Here is a 25450-nt window from a genome sequence, read left to right as displayed (position 1 = left end):
ATGTGCAAATGGTGCATGGAAGGTTTCCCGTGTTACATACTTGGAACTGATCTTGTGTTGGATTTAGCAGTGCAAGTACCAGCAAATGGCAGCTTGGGCAGTGCAGAATTCCTCTGTCTTGCTCCCAGAACTCATCATTCTAATGACATTGTGATCTTGACGTAGCAATTAACACAAAATGAGGAGTGGGAGCTGCTGACCTCTCAGTGAGCCCCAAACATCCGATTTTTATTTGCAAGTGTGTAGGAACAAACCCCCCCTCGCCTCCCTCTGCCCTGGCACCCGTGGGAGAGGAACAGAACAGTTTCTAAAGCAAAGGTTTGCCATGGAGTGGCTTTGCGTGAGCTTGCCCAATGGCTGTGCTTCCTTAGGAACTGAGCATCAGCACAGAACCTGAAGCACTGAAAGTTTAAAAGAAAATTAAAGTGGAGAGGGAGAGATTGTGTCCGGATCACTCCTGGCCTATTCTGGATTAACGGCTGCCCACTATTTGACCTTGTAAAGGCTGACGGAGGGGTCAGTTGTTAAGCTCAAAGCCTGCAGCATGTCTTCTCCACATCCCAGGGTTACGTATGTTGTTGGAGGGATTCTGGCAATGTGATTTCTTGTTGGTCTGATTTCTCCAAGCCTGTGTTAGTAATGGAGAAACTGTCCAGTATGCTGTAAACTGCACACAAACCAGTCCAAGTTACTTTATGTACCATGCGCTTGAGCAGCACTTGTAACTACGGTAAGTGCAACATTGTCAGACTGTACTGTGATTTTTTCCAAGGGAGGGTATGCCTTTAAGCAAATACACAGGCTTGTTAAAATAAGCCTCTTAAATATTGCTAGGAGTTACCAGGAATCGTAAACAATGACTGGACTAGCCTTAGCCCGAACTAAACTTCCACCTTGTAGAGACTCTCAAAGGCTGCACGCTACGCACAATTTGTCAGTCATATCCACTCTGTTGTTTACTAGAGTTTTATTGGCTTAGCAGCGACATGAGCTACATTGCTCTGAGGATGAGAGGAAACTCCCTAGCAGCAACGTGGGGGCAAAAGACCTTCTAATGGCACGTGGCTGCATGAATGTGTAATTTTACACTCCGTATTTTTTTTTTTCAGCTCTTCAGCTTTTGCAATATAATTCATGGCATCAGCCATGCTCATCCCCTTGTGTGCATTCCAGGCCTCCCATTTGGCTTTGCCTATTAAATCGGTTGCACAAGGGCAAGGGATGTTGATGTCCCTGATTGTGGCTTGTTTGCAGAGACTGGAAATCTCCAGTTTATCTTGGTCTGAGATTGGGTCCTTAATTTGCCTGAGCAGAGCAGCAGCTTTCTCAAATTCCACCTGAGACATGGTGAGAGCTCGGAGTCAGGCCTGCTCCTTCCTTCCCCTGTGGAGGGCTTGCCAGGACTCGCAACGGCTGACCCAGGCCACGACCATTGGAATGAAGGAGAGTTGCAACAGGGGAGGAAGGCTTTGAAGTGCCCCCTTGAAAGACAGTTCAGCTGCCTTTAGCAGGAGCAATACGATTTTCAAAAGGCCTTAAAATTAAATCCCAAGTGTAGAGGAGTTAGCAGGTTTTTTACAGACAGTTCTTCTTGGGGCTATCATTACTTTCCCCTTGGGAGACAGGCTCTTGGTGTCTTTCTATATGGCTGTTGTCTGCTAGGAGGAAGGTAACCCTGTGCGTCTATATTGGCAATTTTCCTAGGAAATAAAGCACTGTTGCCTGTTATGCCATTTGGGCTACGTCTAGATTGCAACCCTTTCTCGTAAAAGAGATGCAAATTAGACACATCGCAATTGCTAATGAAGCGGGGATTTAAATCTCCCCGCTTCATTAGCATAAAAATGGCTGCCGCTTTTTTTCGGCACGGAGCTTTGCCGGAAAAAAGCGCCAGTCTAGACGCGGATCTTTCGGAAAATAAAGCCTTTTCCGAAAGATCTCTTATCCCTCTTAAAATAAGGGATAAGGGATCTTTCGGAAAAGGCTTTATTTTCCGAAAGATCCGCGTATAGACTGGCGCTTTTTTCCGGCAAAGCTCTGTGCCAAAAAAAAGCAGCAGCCATTTTTATGCTAATGAAGCGGGGGAGATTTAAATCCCTGCTTCATTAGCAATTGCGATACGTCTAATTTGCATCCCTTTTACAAAAAGAACTGCTTAAAGAACTGCTTCCTAGAGTCCTGATTATCTCACATACTCAGTTTTCAAGTAAGAGGGGTAGAAAAATGTTACGTTTCTATTCCTGGTCATGGCAGAGAAGAACCTGAGCATGTGACTCTTCATGAAAAAGCTGGAAGCTACAGGAAAATAACTCCAATATTTCTTATTAAAAGTTATTTTTTATGGGGCCTGACTCAAGAATTTGGAAAATAGCCACAAACAAAACCCTACCGTGAATTTTTGTGCTTGGAATGAGTCAGTTACATGTAAACAGTTGTGAGTTATGCTGGGGAGCTACTCCACCCCTTTTGTGCTATACTCAAATAGGTATTTACAAAGTGCCCCGCCACTGCTGTATGCAGCTAAGCAATGCAAACTTTTCTATTGGTTGAAGTACTTCTCTGTCCCAAGGGCTGCCTGCTAGTCGGCTTGTTAGCTAGTAGGTTGAAGTTAAGTTCCTTAAGAGGCCTGGTGCTGGGCTGTCCCCAGGCTCGCTGCAGCTAAAAGATCATGGCCCCGTATCTCCTAAAACCGAGCTGTTTCTACTCTCAGATGCCGCAAATTCAGCCCAAAACGTTTGAACCACCGGGTGTTAGGGGGGGGTGGCTCCTCCCTTTTCTCTTTGTTAAAAATGAGGATGCTCTTTTAGATGGTGGGAGGGGATCTCTGACTCCCAGCAGCAGGGTGCTCCTATCCCTCGGGGTGAGGGAATCGGAAGGGTCCTTGTGGACCACAAAGGGGCAAATCCCCCCTAGAAGGGAGCAGCGAGGCATCTCCCTGCCCAGGGCCCACGCGGGGCAGGTCCCTGCGGGGCGGGGGGAGCCTGCCAGTGTCTCGGTGCGGGCAGCAGGGGGAGCCAGCGGGACCCCAGCCCGGGAGCCAGGCAGAAGCCGGGGGGGGGAGCTGCCGCCCGGGCAGCGCCCTGCGATCTGCTGCGTGCGGGGGCTGGTGCCTGCGGGGGGCGCGGCCACGTGGGTCGCAGGCGGCGGGTCGGGAGCGTCACAGAGCCGGGCGCGCCGGGCTCACGGGCACCGCCAGCGCGCAGCCGGCCCGGCCGGGCCATGGAGCTAGGTGGGTGCGGGGCCGCCCCGGGGGGGGGGGGGGGGGACACACGCGGGGCTGGGGGCGGGAGCCGGGGCTGCAGCGAGCGGCCGGGGCGGCGCCTGCAACCTGCCTTAGCCGCCTGCTCGGCGCCGCTGCCCAGGAACTCCCCCCCCCCCCCCGCTCGGGCCTAGGCAGCCTGCTCCGCGTGCGCCCCCCCCCCAAAACTCGCTTCTAAGGGCGGCTAATCCCAGCCCCCCCCAACCGCTGGGCTGAGCTCGGCCGGCAGCTGTTTCCACTTGGGGCGCTGCCAGATCCCTCGTGGCTCCCGCTAGAATCCCCCCCAGCTTCACTCCCCCTCCTGCAGGAGCTGCCTGCCTGCCTGCCATGCCCTTTGGGGTGAACAGTCAACCTGTGGAACTCCTTGCCAGAGGAGGCTGTGAAGGGTAGGACTGGAACAGTTTTAAAAGGAGCTAGATACATTCGTGGAGGTTGGGTCCATAAAAGGCTTTTCGCCGGGGTAGGAATGGTGCCCCTGGCTTCTGTTTGTCAGAGGCTGGAGAAGGATGGCAGGAGACAAATCGCTTGATCGTTGTCTTCGGTCCACCCCTTCTGGGGCACCTGGTGCTGGCCACTGTCGGCAGACAGGATACTGGGCTAGATGGACCTTTGGTCTGACCCAGGACAGCCGTTCTTATGTTCTGGGAGCAGGCACCGGAAAGACCCAGAGAGTCGCAAACAGGCACCCACACCCTGCAGGGAAACCCCATGTGCGTGGGAAAACCCGGGCCAGGCCGCTTGGGCTGGGCGCTGGATTGGCAGAAGCATTTCCAGGGTGATTGGTGCAGCTCGGCTTTTCAGCATGTTAGCCCCCCGACTCCTGGGTTTGACTTCCCTGGACGCAGGCCGAGCTTTTCCTCTGTGGTGGGCAGGGTGGCTGCCGGGGGGTCCTGGGCGCAGCTCCCCTTTTAGGCTGTGTGAAACCCCACCGTGCGGGTGAGTCTGTGACACGGCTTATCCCGCCTGTGCGCCTCGCCCATGAGGGTCGCTCCCCGGCCCGGAGGGAGCCGCTCTCAGAAGCGGTGCCGAGTGGGCTCCAAGTCTCCCCGTTCTGCACTGAGGTACAACACCCAAGCGGCTTTAGGAAACGGCTCCCTTGGTCCTTCCTCCATCCCCTCCTGCACCTTTCCCCTCTGTAGCCGTGCAGGGAGTTTCACAGGTTCAGACCTCAGCTCACACCAGCCCTTCCTCTTCTGGGCGGACAGAAACTAGGGATGTGAAAGGTTAACGGGTAAGCCTTAATGCAGCCAAGCCTTAATGGGTGAGGCTTACTGGTTCCAGTTAACTGGTTGGACTGGAGCAGCTCCCCACCCACTGTGGGCAAGGAGCTGCTCCAATCCCACAGGGCCCACCGTGATCAGGGGCACTCCGGCTTGGCCTCCTGCCCCCTCCTTTAATCAGTTAACCAGTTAAACGCTACATTTAACCGGTTAACCAATTAAATGGGATTTTACATCCCTAGTAGAAACCTTGGGTTCTCCGTGTGAGAGAGAAAAATGGCAGAGAGGGATGTGATGGTCTTAGAAACCAACCCGTTTGCACCAATCCCGTGGTACGCTTTGTAAGAGATGTCCCCACCCCCAGCTGGCGGGTGGGTGTTGGTACCCATTGCCCCAGGCCTGCCTGCGTTTCAGGGCTGTATAATTTGTGAAGTGCTTTGGGATTCCAGGGTCTATGCGCAAACAGGCTGATATTACAGTCCTCGGCTAGGAAGTATCCTATTCCCTACGAGCTACTGCTGCATCTGCCTGTGGGTGTGGGTGTAACCCTCTTCCCCGCTGCTCAAGCCCTGTGCTAGCCCAGGCGCTACCGCGACGTGAGAGCTAACTGTTCTGTGTCGTGGGTGTGTCTTGTTCTCTTTGGAGTTCAGCGCAGTTGCACTCTCTCTCTCATCCCAAGAGCGGGGAACTTGGTGCATTAAGGGTTGTTTTTCCCCTGTAAAAGGGAAGGTTGAATCTTTTAGTTCCTTGGAGCATGGGCTGTAACAATTCATTAACGTTCCTCAGTATTAGTTGAAGTGAACTATTTGGGTTATAGCAGAACCTTGTGCTAGGCGCAGCGTGTACACATAAGAGACGGTGCCCGCTCCAAAGAACATAAGAACGGCCAAAGGTCCATCTAGCCCAGTGTCCTGTCTGCTGACAGTGGCCGATGCCAGGTGCAGAGGGAATTAACAGAACAGTAATCATCAAGTGATCCCTCCCCTGTCATCCATTTCCAGCCCCTGACAAACAGAGGCCAGGGACACCATCCTTACCCATCCTGGCTGATAAGTATTGATGGACCTAACCCTCCATGAATGTATCTAGTTCTTTTTTGAAACCTTTTTAAAGTCCTGGTCTTCACAACATCCTCTAGCAAGGAGTTCCACAGATGGACGGTGTGCGGTATGAAGAAAAAAGCTTGCAGTCTAAGGAGATGAAACAGGATGTATTGCTAGCCCCATTTTATAGACTGACTAGCTTAAGATCAAACAAGGAGGATATAGTAGAGCACTGAATCCAGATCTTCTGAGGCCAGTCTAATCACAAGAACAGCCTTCCTTTCAGGGTTAATTGCCTTCATGACTCTGTGTGTGTGTCCTTCTCTTTCAACAGGACCCTTGAACATCTGTGAGGAAACAGCCGTTCTGCATGGCGGTTTCCTGCTAGCTGCGAAGTTGTATCATCCTAAAGCGTTGACCGAGTTGGCCAAATCTGACTGGTCCTTGGTCGGGCCGCCCATAACGGATGCCTTGAAGGAGATATGCACCAGGTGTTCCTCTCCCCCAGCCCAACCCAATGCGTGGAAGAAGAAAGCTGTTATCATCATCTGGGCCAAAATCCTGCTCCCCTGCCCCTCGTCCTCAGTGGGCTCTTCCTCAGTTGACCAACGATGGAAGGAAGATGTCTTCTTTTCGGTGGGCAGCATGATCCCGCGTATCAACCGCACCATCCTCTTCGAGCTGCTCAAGGCTCTGAATGCGCCACGGCTCTTTGTGCAGCTGCTGCTGGCGTTGCCTGCAGCGGTGCGGCAGCGGGAGCTCGAGCTCTTTGTCAAGTACGTCGCGAACGAGACGTCCCCGGTGGATGTCGCCTTCTTCCTGGACGTCTGGTGGGAGATAATGAAACACAAGGAGGGTGAGCAAGACAAAATGATCTTGACGTTCGGCGCGCTGGTCCATCAGCACCTGTCCGAGGCTCCGGACGAGTCCTGCCAGCCTGCAAAGAGATTCAAGGGGGACCCCTTCTCCCAGCAGAGCTCCCACATGGCCCCCGGCCTGCTGATGGTTCTGGTTGATGGGCTAAAGCAGATCTACGGGAGCATCGTCCTCCCCAAGATGAAGTGCTGTGCGCTGGCCAACCTGGTGGAGCTGCTGTCGGTCTTCACAGTGATCGAGCGCGAGTCCGGTTCGCTGCCCGTCAAAGCTTATCTAGACAAGATTGCCTCTGTGGTCACCCTCTGGAACGACGACAGCGAGAACCGGTACAACAGGAGGAGTCTGGAGGAGAAAGTGAAGGAGGCGGAGAGGAGCGTCAGCTTGCTGTCCATGATCAAGCTGTCCGGCGAAGAGCTGTTTGTTGGCTTGAGCTTCCTCCGTAGCTTGCTCCAGGGCTGGGGGGAGGAGCTGCAGTGCCTGCTGAACAATCCCAAAGAGATCTGCTACGAAAGCTACCGGCTCCTGGACAGCCTCACCGCCTTCGGGAAGGACCTGATCGCCTTTGCCAAGTCTGGAGACCTGTGTGAGGACGAGAAGCAGATGGTGTTGGAACTGGGACAGATCATCGTGGACTTCCTCAAGAAGATCCACCCGAAGCTGAAAGGCAGGAATTCGGAGAGCAGCGTCATGGCTTTGGTTGCCATGGCTATTATTGAGAAGAAGATGGACCGGCACATGGAAATGTGCTCCATTTTTGCTTCTGAGAAGGCTTGGGCCTTTTCTAAGGCCTGGGTCTCCTGTCTTGTTAAAAACAAAGCCCTCTTCCAGAAACCGGAGCTGGTCTTGAAATTGCTGGAGACCACCGTGACGTTTAGCCTGTCCGCCGAGCACAGGGACAGCAAGGAGGGGCAGAGTCAAGCGATCAGAACCATTCTGGAATGTTACACCGCGCTTCCGCTGCCCGACAAGAACAAAGTGATCTCGGGCATCCTGACTTCTTGGGGCGGGAAGGGCCTGTCCCTGAACTTGAAGGCTTTCACGGAAGGGTTTCAAGAGGAGCTGAACTTGGCTTTCAACCAGATCACGCAGAGCGTGTCCGATCAAGGTCTCACCAAGGCCGTCGCCTCGGTGGCCAGGTTGGTTCTGCTCTGCCCCGAGGCCACGGTGAAGAAAGTCTGCAACCTCGCGGTCGTCAACCTGGGAACGCACCAGTTCCTAGCGCAGATCCTGTGCTCCTTTCCGGCCCTGAGGTTCCAAGAGACGCAAGACGAGCCGAACAAGTCGGGCAGCCTGGTGGAGAGATGTCTGAAGGAGAGTGTCTGGGGGAAACTCTCTTCTACGAAGGAAAAGGAGCAGTTCCTAGAGTTCTTGGCCTTTCTCATGCAGCCGAGCTCCGGTCAGCCTCTCCTCTCCCCTGCGGAGGTGACCAAAGCTTTTGTCTTTCCCCATTTGAAATCAGATTTTGCCCACATCGAGCTGAGCTTGCAGATCCTCAGTAAGGTTCTGGCAGTCCAGCCCAGTCCGGAGGAACAGTGGCTCAAATCCTCTTACTCTTTCCCGCTCCTTCTGGGCCTCTGCAAACTCCTGGATGGCTACACCAAGTACTGGCACCGGTTCAGGGACCAGCACTGCCCTTCGCTGGAGACCAAAGATCTGATTGCCACCACCCTCTCTCAGCTCTGTGAAGCGGTGGGGCAGAAAGCTGCCCCCTCTCCAGAAGTGTGGATCCAGTCGTTGGCCTGGCTGCACCGGAAGGTCGAGACGCTGGACTGGACCGTTGGTCTCCGGCTGAAAAAGCTTCTCGGGGACCACTTTAAGAACGAAGTCCCGGCGACGCTGTTTGAAATTTGCAAGCTCTCGGAGGACGAGTGGACGTCCCGGCCCCTCCCGGCCTACGGGGCGGGCAGCGGGCTGCTGGCCTGGATGGAGTGCTGCTGCATCTCCACCACGCTGAGGGAGCAAATGCTTTCTCTCCTCGCCGTCAACATGGACAACCCAGAAGAAGTCAACTTGTTCAGCAAGGGTTTCCTGGTGGCCCTGATCCAGGTCCTGCCATGGTGCAGCCACAGCGAATGGAAGCAGCTCACGCACGTGATTGACAGCCTGCTGCACCGGCAGGTCCTTCACGTGCCTTACACGCTGGAGTACGTGCAGTACATGCCGCTGCTCAACTTCAGGCCCTTCGCCCGCCACCTCCAGTTCTCCGTGCTCTTGTTGAGAGGGTTCCAGTTGCTCTGCAGCTCTAGCTGCTCCAGCTGGCTGCCGGTGGAAGGCTGGCAGCATGTGGTGAGACTCTACTGCAGCAGCCTCACCGACCTGCTGGGCTCGGTCCAGAGGGAGTCCCTCTCTCACCGGCAGTCTGACGACGACAGGGACCCCACGCAGGAAGTGTCCTTCATCTACATCCAGGTTTTCTGCCACGTGTTGCACGTGGCGGCCATGCTGCCAGATGACGGCACCGGCGAGCCGCTCCTGGTCCTGGCCCTGGAGATCCTCTCGCAGTACAAAACGCTCAGCGTCTCTGACAAGTCCTTGAACAGCACGCTCCGGAAGGCCAACGAGAAGCATTTCCTGGAGTCCATCACTGACAACGTCCGCGACAAGGAGCTCCGGGCCACGCTCCTGCAGAAGCTGAGCAAGCTGTGAGCTGTCTCAGGCAGCCAGCCGGTCACAGCTGGAGTGAAACAGCATCTCAGCTCCACAGATCATCAACGCTCGGAGGCACGATAGAACGAGACACACCGGTGCCGCCCGGAGACTAAACCCTACAACGATGAGTAGTTATTGGAGATTTGTAAGATCTATAATAAACCTTTTCTTTTGGACTTCTTTTGGTAGCCCTCCTTTTGAACATCCCGAAGAGTGTCGTGATGTCTCACGGGGTCGCTGTGTTAGTCTGTAACTTTAAAAACAACGGGGAGTCCTGTGGCACCTGAGAGACTTAACCAAACTATGGGTCTAGTGTATCATAGGAGTGCCAGGGTGTGTGTAGAAATTGATGGCTACGTATTCCCGTGACATATGCCAGTCAGCCTCTATGTTAGCTGATCTTGACGTGCACGTCAGCCGTTGCATCTGCTACTCCAGTCTGCTCTTTAAATATCTAACAGCTGTGTTTGTTGTTACGGAGTCTTGCCCCAGGCCTACAGCCCTGAGATGCTCCGCTTCCACTAGCTATTTAGTAACTGCCCCCGTCACCCCGCAGAGCTCTTAAGAAATGGGGCTTAAATCATCATGGGCACATTGTGACACCACCACCTGCCTGCCGGGGCAAATTAAATAACACCCCTAAATCTCTAGCAGCTCTTGATGAATCAGGGTTGCTTCTGGGCTGGGCTGGAGTCACAACTGGTAAACCTGCTTCGTCCCTTCCCCCCCTCGGCCCGCCATCTAGAGTCTGACCATATAGAAAGTGCACGTTGTACAAGACAGACATCCACCAGCCATAGGCACTGAAAAGAGGGCTTTACTGGTCTCTCTCCCGAGAAGTGTAGTAGTAAGTAGGGGCAAGGTTAGTGCAAACTTGAAAATGGCCTCAGGGCTGGTTTTCCTTTCCGTTACACAAGGCAAATCATTTGTAACACAGACAGCAAGATTAAAAATGTCCGAAACACTGACAGCGCGTCACAAAGGGGAAATCCACCCAGCGGGCCGGCCTTTGTAGTTCACCAAACACAGGCGTAATTGGTCAGTCACTGCAGGGATGCACTGTTGGAGCTAAACCTGGAAGGAGCCAATATCTTTGTTCTTCCAGGCACATGCGACTATCTCCAGGGTAAGGCCTGATGGTTGAAGGATCTGGGCTTCAGAGAGCTAAGTGCTTTCAAACGTAATCTTCAGCTCTCGTGGTAAGTAAAAGCTCCAAGGCAGCCTATCCCATTGTAAACTCCCTGCTCCAGAGAGAGCTACGGGCCAGATTTGCCTCTTGGGCCACTCTTGCTTTGGTGGAGTTATTCTCCAGGCATGAATGCAGCCCATTGATGCCGGCACCTGAGGTTCCAAAGAGCCGGTGTTTCTTGTGTACACGGTCATTGTCCATCAGGCTCTGTGCTCATAAGGGTTGGCAGTTTGTTCGTGCACCTGGCAGGCTCTTTAGTCCACAGTTCTAAAGAAAGAGCCGGTTCTCGGTATTACAGCCAAGTGCTGCAATCTGGGGCCGGGCTTGCAGGAGACGTGGTCCTAAGTGGGGTCAGGGATTTCGTCAGCGCAGCAGAGCGCGTGGGCCACTGTTCCCTCTCGTCTTTTCCACCCATGTGCGGAATAAGCGTATGTGCACCAAAATATGTGTGAATGTGCACCACCAGCAGAAGCAAAAAAACTTAGCTGTTGGCACTCTGCTAATGAGTTGGGTGGCATTGGAATCGTTTGAGTGGTCGCATAAGTGCACCGCTTCCAGGGAACACTGGTGTGGGGCCAAGTCAGCGCTGGGGTAAACGGATAGAGGACTAGACCAGGGTGGCCAACCCATTAAACGAAAAGAGCCAAAACAGTGGTGGGAAAAATGCGAAGAGCCACACCAAAATTGTTGAGCCAAAAAAAAGAGAACTCCCCACGAGCCAGAGATAAGGGGGGAAAAAATAAAAAAAGGACGCTGCCCCTTTAAAAACTGTAGGCAGGCTTTTTGGCCACATCAGGCTCCCATCAACATTTGCCGTGCCAGGTGGCTCCCCTGTACCCGGTGAGCACCGGGGGCCAATCGTAGGGGCATGTGGGGCAGCTTCACGAGCCACGGGGCAGCTTTGCAAGCCGCACTTTCAGGGGTGAAAAGCCGCGGGGTGGCCACCCCTGGACTAGACTAAGGGGGTGGCAGGCAGTGATCACTGTTCTGGTGCAGCCTCGTATTGCATTTCACCTATAATTCCTGGCTCCGGTTTCTTCTCTGTTTTTTTCCCACCAAGACCAAGTTAGTGGCTGCATAATCCGAGTCCTGGGGGAACATGGCACTTACCTTTACATGTAGTGTGAGCAAGGGACAAATTTGTGTTTAGCAGCAAGTAGAAACGTCCACCGAGGCAATGGGCCAAATTCAGCCATGGCCCAAGGGTGGTGTAAGGGGAGCAGACTGCTCAGAATATCACCCTCTTTTTATCACCCTCTTTTGTGTTCCTTCAGGGCCAGGTTCTGCTCTCAGCTGGAAGGGTGTAAATCAGATTAACTGAATCTGAGTGAGGTGAACTTGCCCCTCTGTGTGTACGACGGGCTAGTTTTGCACAACCACCGAATGCCAGGTCAGCACCAAAGACACCCCCCCGCCCCGAGAGGTTGCCCACACCACTGAATTTGGCTCAGACTCTCCCAGCAGAGTTACACCCACGTAAGCTAGGTTTGGGTCTGCATGGTCGTCAATTTCCCCTGTTCAGTGATCAGAATCTTTGTAACAAACCCTCTTGCCTCTCCTCTCTGTAGTGCTTTCCTTACACCGCCTGCCAGGTTCTCCCGCAGACAGAAGGACACAGGACACTCGAGTGTCACAGAAAGACTGTCCTTCTGTAACAGCCTGGTGCTGCTTCCTTGAACGGCAGCAGAGACGACACGGCTGCTTTCAAGTAAAACAACCTCCCAGCACCAATGGGCAATGACGCTCTGGTCCCAGACTGGGACCTACAACGCGGATTGGAATGGCAAGGCCGCAGGGCGAAGAGCCAGGATACTGGCTTAGTCTCCGACCTTGTGGTCTGCAGCCTCTGCCGGCCATTATCGGTTCTTGTCGGCCGGCGAACTGCCGTAGAGCCGGACGGCTTTCTTGCAGATCAGCACGAACCAGTAGAGCTGCGGGGCGATGAGGGAGGCGTTGGCCACGTTGCAGTGCACGGGGATGTGGAATGGCGCCATGTAGAGGGGGATCCCCACCTGCCTGGCGTAGGCCCCGTACATGAATGGGAAGAGGAGGATCCGGCAGAGGAAGAACGTCACCAGGATGAGAATCCCGTTCACCTTGTGCAGGAGCGTGTCCTGCATTTTCAGCTGCAGGGGGAGGAGAAATGCACAGTGAGGGCTGCGTACAGAGAGCGGGACAGCCCCTTTCTACCTGGTTTCTGTCCCTGCGGCGCCAGAGCAAACGGAGATGTGTGGACAGAGGGAACCAGTCCTTGGGTTAAAGCTCTGTGGGCCTGACCTAGCACATGGAGAAGACAAAAGAGGCTCTGGCCCCAGCAAGAGACAACAACAGGACTGCCTGGGAGGGGAGCAGGGTGACCCCCCAGGAGAGATTTAGCTGCCGCCTAGCTATGAGCAGAGTGCCCACAGCCGGCAAAGCGCGTGTGTCTATTGGTGGTGCACATCTGCCCATTCCTGGGTGCACACAACAAAATTTATTCCACCACCCAATGGAAAAGGTTTAAGGGAATGCTGGTCCTGACCACCTGCTTTCCCCACAACAGTAAAGGAAAGGGGCTTTCTGGTTGGGTGGAAAGTGGATCCAGGTGGATCGTGGGGTGGTCAAGGATGAGACCCGCCCCACAGCTGGATGTCCCAGGCAACCTTGCTGTTAGTGTTAAGGATAAAACAATACCCCCGCGCCCCCGGTTCTCTTTAAAGGTCTCTATGGGCCAGCCCTACCTGCATAAGGATTTTGCCCAGTGACACGAACGGAGTGCTCAGTTCCGCCACAAAGATGCAACCGACGAAGAAATCGCCAAGCTCTCCTCTGAGGTACTGTAAACAACCAGCATGATTAGTGCGGGCACCTTCCTCATGGCCAAACAGGGTCCAGTCCAACCCCCCACCGCCACCAACAGCCGGCTTCCCATTGCTTTCAGGGGAGCTGGCTCGTGCCCCACCTGAACGAAGCTAGAAAGAAGGTAACTAGGAGTACCGGGGGGGGGGGTGTTGCAGCTTCTCTCTGGGTACAGATGCCCCCCACCCCTGCCAGGAGGTGAATGAGGAAGCAAAGATTTCTAAACTTGCAGAAGATGCTGCTAACGGATGGTGAGAGATACAGAGCCAGGGTTCACAGACTGACTGAAGCTTCTGCGCGACTAAATGTTAGATTCAGACTAAACTGGGTTCCAGGCCTGATAGGTTCAGAATAACTGTGGGAGCTGCGCATGGCATGTTTCTTGTAGACACCAGGAAAGGGGGTGGAGGGTTCTGTCTTCAGAGCCCGTGAAATGGCCTGCATGGGAGAGATATGGGGTGCCTGTGTTCCCAGGCGTAGATGCTGGAACCAGGGGTGGGGCGTTGCTTCAGCACCCCTGACTTGTGGTTTCCATTAGGTGCAGGGTGTACAGTCTGGTTCAGCGGCTCTCTGCGCCCGCATTGGCAAGATAAAGGGCGCCCTGAAAGTAAGGCGGTGGGGTGCGTTCCGTTGCGCCCTAGGGGATAGGGCGTTGGTCTGGCTAAAGCAGGGTGGCGGGTTCTAGTCTCGCCCACCCGGGGAGAGGCAAGACAAGCAACATGCAGTGTGCCCCAGTGGAAGGCAAGATAAAGGGTGCCCTGAAAGTTAGGTGGTGGGGCAGGTACGATGGCCTAGGAGATAGGGCGTTCCCACACCACTGTCCCCAGGTGGAGAAAGGCCCCCTGGAGCCACGGGATAGGGGGAAGCCATGGAGCAGAGTGAGGTGGAGCTGGGTGTGGGGAACCTGGCTACCACGGAGGCGGGGGACAATCAAGGGTGAAATCCAGGGCAAAGCTCCCATGGATGAGTATAAACCAGGATTTCACCCCTGTGTTCCATGACCACCCAGGAAGTAATGGGACCCCGATCCAGGATCCTGCCTGCCTAGGCGTTGCTCCCAGCCCGGAACCTGGCGAGCACCTCACTGCAGGTCTCGCCCTTGCCTGCAGTTTGATGAGTAATCCCGCCGGCTGCCCCTTACCTGCGCGACAGGTGTGAGGACAATGAGGATGAAGAGATGGTGGGTCACCATGAGGCGATCCTTCTCCAGGAAGCTCCTCACGCTGGCCAGCGAATGCTTCTTCTCCGAGGTGTCTTTGCTTTTGTGCCAGTGGCAGAGGTACATGACGTATACGTCGTAGATCATATACGGGACCACAACCCAAACATATTCTACTGCGAGCCAGTACCTAAGGGGAGGAAGAGACCTCGCATTACCAGAACCTCGTCCACACACAGATAACGGGGAGGCGGAGGAGGTTGGTGCACCTGCTTCACTGGCATGATACTCCAGTTTCAGGCCAGCCTAGCTGTTGTCTGCAAGGTCCAAAGGAAAACTGCCCTCTAAAAGGCTGCCCCCAGCTATGAGTACCCGCGTTACCCTTTCCATAACAGGTTTGTTCAACCTTCCAAAGCTAGGCAGTGGCAGCTACTCTGTAGAACAGTGGTCTCCAACCTTTTTACACCCAAGATCACTTTTTAAATGACAAAACAAGCCAAGATCTACCGCCGCAACCTTCCCCCAAGACTCCGCCCCTTCCTTGAAGCCCACCCTCTCTGTTCTCCTTTCCATCACTTGCTATCCCCAATCCTTATACTGCTGCTTTTCTCTTTTTTTTTTCAATTCTTCTCTAGGAAGAGGTTTTTCCAACATTTGGCCTGTCTAGACTGGACCAAATGTCAGACAAACCCCTTCTTTTGGAAGCCCCCTTATTCCTTGTGGAAATAAGAGAAGGGAAGTCCCAGAGTGCGCCTCTGGGGACTCGCCTGGTAAGCTCCTGGCACACCACAGACCTGGGGCAAGGAAGCAGCCGGTGCATTTCTGGAATCCCCGGAAGTGATGTGCCGCTCAGGACTTCCATCCACCCAGCGGGAAGCCCCGACTACCTCTATTGTCACTGGAGGTAGGGGATGGGGGAAATGGGGTGCCCGGAACGCCTTACGATTGATTGGTCGATCGCGATCGACGGGGTGGTGACCACAGCTGTAGAACATCCCCTGTCGGAGGCTTTCATAGTGCTGCTCTCCCCTCTACCCCCACGGAGATGAGGCTGGGGAGAGACTGCTTTTAAGCCCTCCCAGCCCCTTGCAGCCTCTAATAGAGGCAGTGAGAGGGGAGGGGGCAACTGCCCAATAAGCCTAGGTTTATCAGGTAGTTGTCCAGTCACTTACATCCCTACCTGAACCGATCCCACATGTCACAGGCTGCGTATGAGGCCCGAGGCCCAGACAGCAGTGGTCAAGGCTTCGTTAATATAAAGCAGAGTTAAGCTGTGAGCAACAGGCAGGGTTGATAGTACAGAAACACTCAGACCTAGGGGCTACATCTACACTGGCCAGTCTTGCGCAAGAACATATGCAAATGAGGCACCGTTTTTGTTCAAGGAGCCGTCTACACGGCTCCTTGTGCAAAAAACCCCTCTTGTGACAGCCATTCTGCCTGAAAATAAGCGGCAGAACAGCTCTTGTGCAAGAGGGGATTTCTGCACAAGAAGGAGCAGTGTAGACCGCAAAAATGGTGGCTCGTCAAGTATGCAAATGAAGTGCAGTGATATTCATCGCCACACCTCGTTTGCATATGTTCTTGCACAAGACTGACCAGTGTAGACGGAGCCAAGAGGTACTAGGCACAGGCTGTGAACATCTTCCAGAGGGGTTGTAACAACACCTTGGGCTCGTCTACATTGGCCCCTTTTCCGGAAGGGGCATGTTAATTTCCTTTGAAGTAGGAATAAGATCCTCTGGAAAAGGGCGCTTTTTCCGGAGGATCGGGGCCAGTGTAGACGCTCTTTTCCGGCTTTTCTAAAAGCCGGAAAAAAGCGGCGGACATTTTTATTTAAATGCCGCGGGGGATATTTAAATCCCCCGCGGATTTCCCTATTCCGACTCGTGAAATTAACATGCCCCTTCCGGAAAAGGGGCCAATGTAGACATAGCCCTTGTGTAGAAACATCTGTGGCAGTGTCAACCCCTTCCCTACAGATAACAGGCATACTGACCCAGGTTCAGGACTGGGTCTAAACTTAATAGCATGACAGATGGTAATTAAACCCCCTTTGTATGAGGAAAGGGGTGGTAACTAAGCAACAGGAGGTGGCCACCTGGTACATCAGGAGGGATGTGTAACTTGTTTGCACCTGGGTATAAAGGTGAACCCCAAAAAGGTGTCTTTGTCTGGCTGAGGGGGCAGGGCCAAATTCCATGGCCCTGACTGAGTTGGTCCATTGTACCAGTATGTTAGCCTCATTGTAGACCCTTTGCTCCGGGGAAACTAGGACTGTGCCTCATCCACAATAAACCTGGCCGGGTGTCATTAATCCTTAGCTGATTGTGTGGTCTTCAGGGGGCTCTCTCGGAGGCTGCTGTTTTGACTAATTGTGCAGGGTCAACACAGTAAATGGGGAGCAAGCGCTCGAACACACGCAGCTGGTTATCATGGATGGAGCAGGAGGCCTATCAGAACACTCCTGGTGAGGGCTGCCTGCTGCTCCAAATAGCTGAGATGCTACCTGGGCATTGCCACAGGCTGGCAGGCAGCTGCAGCATCAAACCGGGGGCTCTGTCCTGTCAGGAGCTGAGCGTTCAGCTCCTGACGCAGCGCCGTGCAGGACTGAGCTCTGGGATTGCTGCTTGCAGGGCGAGGCGCTTGCGCTCACATGCAGTCCCACGCCTAGTGGAGCAAGGCTTGTAGGACTGGGTTTGTCACAGTGCCGTGCCTCGGTTTCTCCATCAGTACAGTGAGGATACACACCTCCCTCGCCCCTGTTAATTGCGGATTGTAACGCACTTTGGGATCCTTGGGTTAATCCCCATCAGCTGCTTCTGAGATGGCTGCTTGAAAGGTGAGGGAGAGAACTGCAGAGTGTTTTATGCAGAAAATCCCCCAGGATGTGTGATTATTGGGGAAACAACCGCACGCTGCAGCCTGCTCTCAACGTGGTGTGGTGTCACAATTGCACAACCTAGAATAACTGTAACCAATGCCTTGCACAGAGACCGGAGCCCTCATAAGAACAGCTGGAAATGTACTGATCAGTAACTTCTGTGCAGGAACGTCTTCTGAGGCCCCCACAAGCTCTGTTGTCTAAAAGACACATTTTCCTTCCATTCCTGTCAGATGGGCCGGGGGCCAGGCCAGGAACTGTAAGGTCAGAAAGAATCACCCACTCGTCTAGTTCCTCCTGTATATCACAGCAAGCTACGGACACCACTCAGCCCCCGCACACTGAACCCAACAATCAGAATTTTACAGTCCGTGGTTACTCTGTTTGCACCGCACTTACCACTCTGCAGCCCTAGTCCTGATCAGGGCAGATAAGGGTATGTCTAGGCCGCACTGCTCTTTTGGGACACCGGAAGTATCCCAAAATAGCAACGCCGCATCTTTAAAAAGTGCCCGCTATTTCCCCAAATAGCGGGTGTGCTATTCTGGTGTCCCTGTAAGCCTCGTTCCACGATGGCTAAGGGCTTTGTTGGAACAGTGCCTTATTTTTAAATTTCGCGCTGTGTCATCAGCTCTAAATTTCAAAATAAGCGCTTTCGATTTAGAGTTGGAATAAGTTACGTTATTTGCATAGCGCAAATGGCGTAGCTTTTTCCGACAGAAGGGTGCTGTCCAGACACACCCCAAGAAGTCCCACAGTACCAATAACGAAATAATTGTTCTTTGCCGATGTATATTGAGTTTCTGATTACTGTAAGCTTGAGAGACCCCCAAGTTCCAGGCTGTGCAGACCCTTTGTCATCCTTTTCCATGACCAGCTCTGGAGAAAACGGTGTTAAATACCTGTTGAAAATATCAAGCGATGGCTGTACGACAGAGCTTACACCAGCTGGTGCACTACTAGTGCAGACACTTTTAACTAGGAGAGAGCTCTCCCATTAATTTATTTCCTCCAGCTTCTGCAAGTGGCGGTAGTTATGTCTGTGGGAGAAACCATCCACATAGCACTCAGGTTGGTGTAGCTTACGTCATTCAAGGGGTGGCCTATTCACACACCTGAATGACATAACTTACACCGACTTCAGAGGTAGTGTGCATAACCTCTGCATTATCCCTCCAGCCCATTATGTTTGAAAGGGTGACAAGCAGGCTGATAAATATATAGCTCAAGGCAAGAGGAATGATTTTAAACAGGACTTAGCCGGTTCACATGCAGCCAGAGGGGTTTAACTGTGGATTTCTTATAATGGAAAGCAGTGATCAATACCCCCATGACTTTGCCTGATCGTTTCAGATTTCACACAATACGCAGGGTTGAACAAGTGTGATAGCTGGATGGGAAACCTCAGATAATTAGAAATCTTGTGGCACTTTTCAAGGCTTTAACTCTGGAGCCCTGACCAAATTGTAGCTCAGGTAATTTCATTTTCTCCTATAATCACCCCTGCTGTTCCAGGTCGCTATAGTATATTAAGTTTACTAGTCTACATTGTTATTCTGTCGTGAACTATTTAGAGAGAAGTAACACTTCACCCTAGAGGTGGTGTCATTTCAATATTGGGTGAAATGATTTCTTTGCATAGCATAGTTCCTATACCATTTTAATAGTTGCAAAGGACTTTAGAATCCTTTGAAATGAAAAACACTATATAAAAAGGTGCCTTTAATTTATCTACTGCCCATATTCTCTGTGGGTTTTCCTCGTTAGGAACTAGGATTCTGAATGTGCTTGATTTCTGTTGGGAAAGTGATCTTGTTTTGGTTTTCTTTTTGCCCACTGTACACATTAAAATCTAAAATGCATCAGTGATGGGGGAGATTACCTTATACCGTTCTTTTTTAAAGTGGAGAGAGTTTTCAAAAAGCCGGTACTTTTCAAAGAATGGCATTTCTGGAGCATTTCCTTACAGCTGATTTGAACTGTGAGGGAAGGAGAACACAGGAAGTTTTTTCCTAGCTCCTCTTTACACCCTTCCTCTTTCTCATGAAAACGTATTTATGGGCTGCCTGCCCAGCATCCCTGTTAGTAATTCTTGTATGGTCTGTGTAGCATTGCAGACTGGCTGTGATTTATGTGAGGTTTAATTACCTGTCATGGACCACATCCTTGCAATTAAGGACAACAATGATCCCAGAAACAGTAGCCATCATAGCTTGGACAGAAGACACCACCCTGAAATTGACAAATAAGGAAAAAGAGTCATAGTCATGCTAATCGGCTATGATTAGAATGAAAGAGCCTCCCTCATTGGAAGGATCACTGATTAAAAAGGTGCAAATTTACTTGTCTTATACTCTGAACCTTTCTAGTGTCATAAACATGATGGTATCTCCCTCCCACATGCAGCGTGAAACGTGCTGGTCCTTGTTGATGTAAGCTGACTCAGCTCTGTTGAAGTCACTGTAGCTACACCAGTTTATATCCGCTGAGGACATGGCCTGCAGCTTTTCTTTATAGGCCTAATCCTGTTAAACACCTTGCCGAGAAATAAAAAGGCATAGTTCCTAAAATGTACATGTGCTTGTCCAGTAACTGAAGGATGCTACACTGTCCCAACTCCACGTAGCTTACACTCTAAGGTAGGAAACGGTTCAACATGGACACACTAGAGCAGAAACATGCTGTTTGTTTCTAGATGGCTTTTTGCATGTGCACAGAACACAATGTATGTGAATGAGAACCATGCTGTGACATTAGTATACACACATCACGCAAACACTGTGGTGGCCAGAAATGTGCTCTTCTCTTTTGGATCCAAGTAGCCCACAGTCTGCACAAGTCAGAAATGCTTTGTCTATCTAGACTCATGCTGCACAAACACACAGTCTCCCCATGTCAGGAATAAGCTCTTTTGTTCTACATGCCCATCCTTACACCCACACTGGCCATGTCAGGACCATGCTGTTCTATCCTAGATCTGGGGGTAAACCCACAGGTTCCATGCCCTAAAACAAGCTTGCTCCATGCCCAAGCCGGGCCTCCCATATCTACCCAGCTGTTTTTAACAATGTTGTGCAATGCTGCTAATGCCTTTCCCCCTTCAGGGTGGAACGCCTGGCCAGCATGAAGCTACCCATGGCAGTGACAGGTGTGGGCACACCCTTGCCTATCACTGCAGCAGACGGTGCCTGGACTCTGCACACACCTATCAACTGTAGATCCAATCTATTCCTCTCCCACACGCTGCAGGGTTAGGTGCCTCCTGCCATTAGACCCGTGTCTCTCACACCTGCCCATGTCAGTCCCATGCTGCCCTGTCCTGGATGCCCATCACTGCCCATGCCAGCAACACTGGGTTGCGTCTCATACGCTGCCTCAGCCCAGCGGTTTTCAGATGGGAGCGACGCCGGATGAATCACCGCCCCCACCCACTCCAGAGCCCCCGGTGCCCGCCGGTACCTGCTGCTGAGGAGGATCCGGTCTTTGAGGCTCCATCCCGGGGCAGCCCAGCCGAGACTCCGAACGGACAGAGCGAAGAGACCCGGGAAAAACACCGAGGCGATCGCCAGCGTCTGCCACATTAGCCCGGCGGGGTCCCTTCCCCTGTCCCTTCCCCTCGCCCGCTCGCGGCTGGGCGCTGACAGCTGCCGGGCGAAGGGCTCCCGGAGCGCCAGCAGCCGATACCCAGCGGGACTCTCCCCGCACCTGGTTTGTCAACAGCAGGCCGGGAGGCGAGGAGGAGGTGGAGCCGAGGCGAGGGCGAAGGCGGCTTAGCGCCTCCCATCAGCCTCTCCGTCAGCCCCTCCCCGGGCCTTGCTGCTCTGCCCTGCCGCCGGGGGACGAGGGTGCCTCTTGGGGGGCCGCTGGCGGAGGCTTCTACTCGCCCGCGGAACGTTGCGGGTGCGGGGCGGCTCCTCGGCGTTCCACCCGTGGAACGTTCGTCCGGGGGAGGAAGCCTCTCGTGGAACGTTGAAACACTTGCCGCCTGCGCTTGTGCGGATCCGCGTTAAACAATGCGCGGCGGGGTTCAAGCCATGCCCAGGTGACCGGGGCGCTCCAAGGGTGGCGATGGCAGAGGTTCCTGAAGGGTGAGTGGATGGGAGGCTGCAAACCGTCCACGGAGGGGCGGGGGGACAAAGGATTGGTTCCTTTGTTCGAAACCACGTTATCCAAGGCCTGAGCTCTCCTTGAAGCTGTGCAGAACGCACTTTAAAAAAATCCATGAAATCAACATGAAGCTAGTTATAACGAGCATTCGCTCCTTCAGCCTATTCGGGACATTTACCAGCCCGTGCACACGTTTGCTCTCCTGCTCTTTTTCAGGGTGACGCTATTTTATAACCTGTTTAAAAAATGGCAGTTGCCTCATGCCTGTGGAAGAACAGAATTTTGCAAGGGCTGGTGGAGGTTGATAGTTTGTAACAGTATCTTGGAGATGAAAACTCTTCGGTGCTGTTCACATTACAAAACTGCCTGTATTCCTAATGAGGTTACCCAATTTGTAAGCTCTCAAGCGCATTTTTTTCTGATTCTTTCCTCCATTTAATTGTATCCTGTTTCTGGCAGTCAGGACTAAAAGCCAGGACTACTCAACTTTGGAAGCTGCAGGGGACACAGTGATACAGCACATGCCAAGAGTCGCAGTTTAAGTGTGGTTGCATATACATGCAAATATATATGCAAATAAATGCAAATAGCTTATTTCCCCATGATGGGCATAAATACAAAGCACTTCCCACAATGCTCAGGCGCTCCCAGCACCTCCTCCCTAGGGTCTAGAAACGCTGACACCCTGTACCCGTCTGTTTCAGCCAGCCTATCCACTTGCATCTTTCAATACTCACGCTGCCTGGGAGATGCCTTGCCATTGTGGAACGTGTTCCCAGTGGAGATGATGTTCAAAGGATCCCACCCATGGGCTGCTTATTAAGTCCTGCATAATCCCAAACCACCCTGTGGGCCACAAACAAATGGGCAGCCTGCGGCCCGTGGGTTGAGTAGCCCTGCTATAAGCTCTGCAGGACAGGCCTTTCTTTTCTAGTGTGTTTGTAAGATGTCACATATAGTGTGAAATAAATAATGTGCAATGGCAACTCAGTGGTAGAGTCTGTCAAGCATCTACCCAACCTCATCTTCACAAGAGCCACTTTGCCAAGTAACACTGTGTACACAGAAGTGGTAAAACAGGTTTGGCCATCTTACCCCACAAACTTCTGGCAAAGGTAAAGTTTTGGTATTGCCAAATCTCACAAATAGGGAGGAACTAATTGGGGAAGTAGAGATGGGTGACAACCTGGGAAGCAGTGATCATGAGATGGTAGATTTCAGGATCCTGACCAAAGGAAGAAAAGAGAGTAGTAAAATACACACCTTGGACTTAAAAAAAGCAGATTTTGACTCCCTCAGAGACCTGATGGGCAGAATCCCCTGGGATTCTAACATGAAGGGGAAAGGAGTCCAGGACAGCTGGCAGTATTTTAAAGAAGCCTTATTGAAGGCACAGAAAGAAACCATCCCGACGCGTAGCAAGAGAGGCAAACATGGTAGGAGACCGGATTGGCTTACAGGGGAAATCCTTGGTGAACTTAAGCACAAAAAGGAAGCATACAAAAAGTGGAAACTTGGACAAATGACCAGGGAGGGGTTTAAATGTATAGCTCGAGAATGCCGCGGGGTTATCAGGAAGGCGAAAGCGCAAATGGAATTGCGACTGGCTAAGGATGTGAAGGATACAAGAAAGGTTTCTAGGCATGTTAACAAGAAGAAGGTGACCAGAGAGGGTGTGGGGCCCCTACTGGATGGAGGAGGCAACCTAGTGACAGATGATGTGGGGAAAGCTGAAGTACTCAATGCTTTCTTTGCCTCTGTATTCACGGACAAGGTGGGCTCCCAGACTAATGCACTAAGTGACGCAAGATGGGATGAAGATGGACAGCCCTTGGTTGGTAAAGAACAGGTTAGGAACTATTTATAAAAGCTAAACGTACACAAATCCATGGGTCCGGACTTAATGCATCCGAGGATACTGAGGGAGTTGGCAAATGTCATTGAGGAGCCTTTGGCTATTATCTTTGAAAAGTCGTGGAGATCGGGAGAAATCCCGGATGACTGGAAAAAGGCAAATGTAGTGCCCATCTTCAAAAAAGGGAAGAAGGACGATCCAGGGAACTATAGGCCGGTCAGTCTTACCTCGGTTCCTGGAAAAATCATGGAATGGATCCTTAAGGAATCCATTTTGAGGCACTTGGAAGAGAGGAAAGTGATTAGGAATAGTCAGCATGGATTCACAAAGGGAATGTCGTGCCTGATCAATCTGATCAGCTCTATGATGAGGTAACTGGCTCTGTGGACGTGGGAAAGTCAGTGGATGTTATATACCTTGACTTTAGCAAGGCTTTTGATACGGTCTCCCACAATATTCTTGCCAGCAAGTTAAGGGAATGTGGATTGGCTAAATGGCCAGTAAGATGGATAGAAAGATGGCTAGAAGGCCGGGCCCAGTGGGTGGTGATCAATGGCTCGATGTCAGGATGGCGGTCGGTTTCTAGCAGAGTGCCCCAAGGTTCGGTTCTAGGACCAGTTTTGTTCAATATCTTTATTAATGACCTGGATGAGGGGATGGATTGCACCCTCAGCAAAGTTTGCGGATGACACTAACCTAGGGGGAGAGGTAGATACGCTTGAGGGCAGAGATAGCGTCCAGAGTGACCTGGACAGATTAGAGGATTGGGCCAAAAGAAATCTGATGAGGTTCAACAAGGACAAATGTAGAGTCCTTCACTTGGGACGGAAGAATCCCAAGCATTGTTACAGGCTGGGGACTGAATGGTTAAGTAGCAGTTCTGCAGAAAAGGACCTGGGGGTTACAGTGGATGAGAAGCTGGATATGAGTCAACAGTGTGCCCTTGTAGCCAAGAAGGCTAATGGCATATTAGGTTGCATTAAGAGGAGCATTGCCAGCAGATCCAGAGATGTCATTATTCCCCTTTATTCAGCTTTGGTGAGGCCACATCTGGAGTATTGTGTCCAGTGCTGGGCCCCCCACTACAAAAAGGATGTGGACGCATTGGAGAGGGTCCAGTGGAGGGCAACCAAAATGATTAGGGGGCTGGATCATATGACTTATGAGGAGAGGCTGAGGGAGTTGAGTCTGTTTAGTCTGCAGAAGCGAAGAGAGGGGGGATTTGATAGCAGCCTTCAAATTCCTGAAGGGAGGTTCCAAAGAGGATGGAGAGAGGCTGTTCTCAGTAGTGACAGATGGCAGAACAAGGAGCAATGGTCTCAAGTTGTGGTGGGAGAGGGCCAGGTTGGATATTAGGAAAAACTATTTCACTAGGAGGGTGGTGAAGCACTGGAATGGGTTACCTAGGGAAGTAGTGGAACCTCCATCCCTAGAGGTGTTTAAGTCTCGGCTTGACAAAGCCCTGGCCGGGTTGATTTAGTTGGGATTGGTCCTGCCTAGAGCAGGGGGCTGGACTTGATGACCTTCTGAGGTCTCTTCCAGCTCCATGGTTCTATGATTCTATAACAATGTAAGCATGAAACTATGCTAGGAAGATCAAAAGGGAGGGGATTAACAGAGTGCTACTGCAAGGGATACCATAACCATCTCCATCTTTCCAGATGAGAGATTAGGCTGGTTAAACATATAGCTTGGCACACCTACTGCACATGTAGACACATGGATTAATTTAATCTCTACACCGCAGTGAGGCAGGTGAAACCATGTCATGGGCTGAGTTAAAACCTCTTTCAAACTCATGTATGAAAATGCCCTTCAATTAAATTAGTTGTAAGCGATGATTAAAACGAGGCCTGTTAGAGTCTGCCCAGAAACTAGCATCATTTGGGTGGGTAATTCCACTGGGTAGTATAACCAGGTGTGGAGAGAATATACAGAACCAGAGAACACAGATAGAGGTAGGCAGAAGCAAAAAACAAGCACACCAAGCAATAGCCTGGCTAGAGTGCTTTTGGCATGTTGTTAGCTAAGGAGATGTTGGGTCTGTAAACTAAGAATATTTGAGAATAAGGACTTGGTATATTCTTTGTAAATAAACCAGACTGCATCACAGTGAATGGCAGATGCTATCAATTTCTGCTTCCAAGTGGAACTTCCGCAGGATCTCAAAATGTTAGAGTTGGTTCTGGTCAAAAAGAGGCAACTCTAGTGTTAGGCATGGGTAGAGTCCTGCAAATCTGCTTTATATCCATGGGTATCCACATCTGTGGAGGGGGATGCAGACATCTGTGTCTCATTTTAGCTGATACAGATATGGAATTGGATCCAAATTTTGTATCCACTCGGGGATCTAGGCATGGGATCCAGTTTC

General features: G+C 51.9%; 3 protein-coding genes across 3 annotated transcripts; 1 reads left to right on the top strand and 2 right to left on the bottom strand.

The window, feature by feature from the left end:
• Positions 1 to 1799, bottom strand: LOC112543971 (diazepam-binding inhibitor-like 5). The gene has a single exon (XM_025179305.3). It carries the CDS (start codon positions 1344 to 1346, stop codon positions 1023 to 1025), a length of 324 nt encoding a protein of 107 aa, XP_025035090.3. The 5' UTR covers positions 1347 to 1799; the 3' UTR covers positions 1 to 1022.
• Positions 1800 to 3037: 1238 nt separating this feature from the next.
• Positions 3038 to 9223, top strand: GEMIN4 (gem nuclear organelle associated protein 4). The gene is made up of 2 exons (XM_075904661.2): positions 3038 to 3229; positions 5857 to 9223. The coding sequence occupies exons 1-2, from the start codon at positions 3220 to 3222 to the stop codon at positions 9042 to 9044; spliced, it is 3198 nt and encodes a 1065-aa protein (XP_075760776.2). The 5' UTR covers positions 3038 to 3219; the 3' UTR covers positions 9045 to 9223.
• A 623-nt stretch (positions 9224 to 9846) lies between these two features.
• Positions 9847 to 21224, bottom strand: TLCD3A (TLC domain containing 3A). Its single transcript, XM_006138730.4, has 5 exons — positions 20577 to 21224; positions 19266 to 19349; positions 14216 to 14423; positions 12957 to 13052; positions 9847 to 12362 (listed from the first exon to the last, which is right to left on the bottom strand). The coding sequence occupies exons 1-5, from the start codon at positions 20696 to 20698 to the stop codon at positions 12093 to 12095; spliced, it is 780 nt and encodes a 259-aa protein (XP_006138792.3). The 5' UTR covers positions 20699 to 21224; the 3' UTR covers positions 9847 to 12092.
• Between the last annotated feature and the right edge of the window lie 4226 nt (positions 21225 to 25450).

Source organism: Pelodiscus sinensis, chromosome 21 (assembly GCF_052426305.1).
Source record: "Pelodiscus sinensis isolate ZL-2025 chromosome 21, ASM5242630v1, whole genome shotgun sequence".
NCBI lineage: Eukaryota > Metazoa > Chordata > Testudines > Trionychidae > Pelodiscus > Pelodiscus sinensis.
Note: the sequence above shows the minus strand (reverse complement) of the source record. Positions and strands in the feature narration are given on the sequence as shown.

What these genes read in the sequence shown, in the direction of transcription:
- LOC112543971 (XM_025179305.3), bottom strand. Translation starts at nt 1,346, where the DNA reads ATGTCTCAGGTGGAATTTGAGAAAGCTGCTGCTCTGCTCAGGCAAATT.
- TLCD3A (XM_006138730.4), bottom strand. Translation starts at nt 20,698, where the DNA reads ATGTGGCAGACGCTGGCGATCGCCTCGGTGTTTTTCCCGGGTCTCTTC. An exon ending in AAGGATGTGGTCCATGACAG is followed by an intron (nt 14,424 to 19,265) that starts GTAATTAAACCT and finishes TCCTCCCCTTAG; the next exon opens with GTACTGGCTCGCAGTAGAAT. An exon ending in TCCTCACACCTGTCGCGCAG is followed by an intron (nt 13,053 to 14,215) that starts GTAAGGGGCAGC and finishes GGTTGTTTACAG; the next exon opens with TACCTCAGAGGAGAGCTTGG.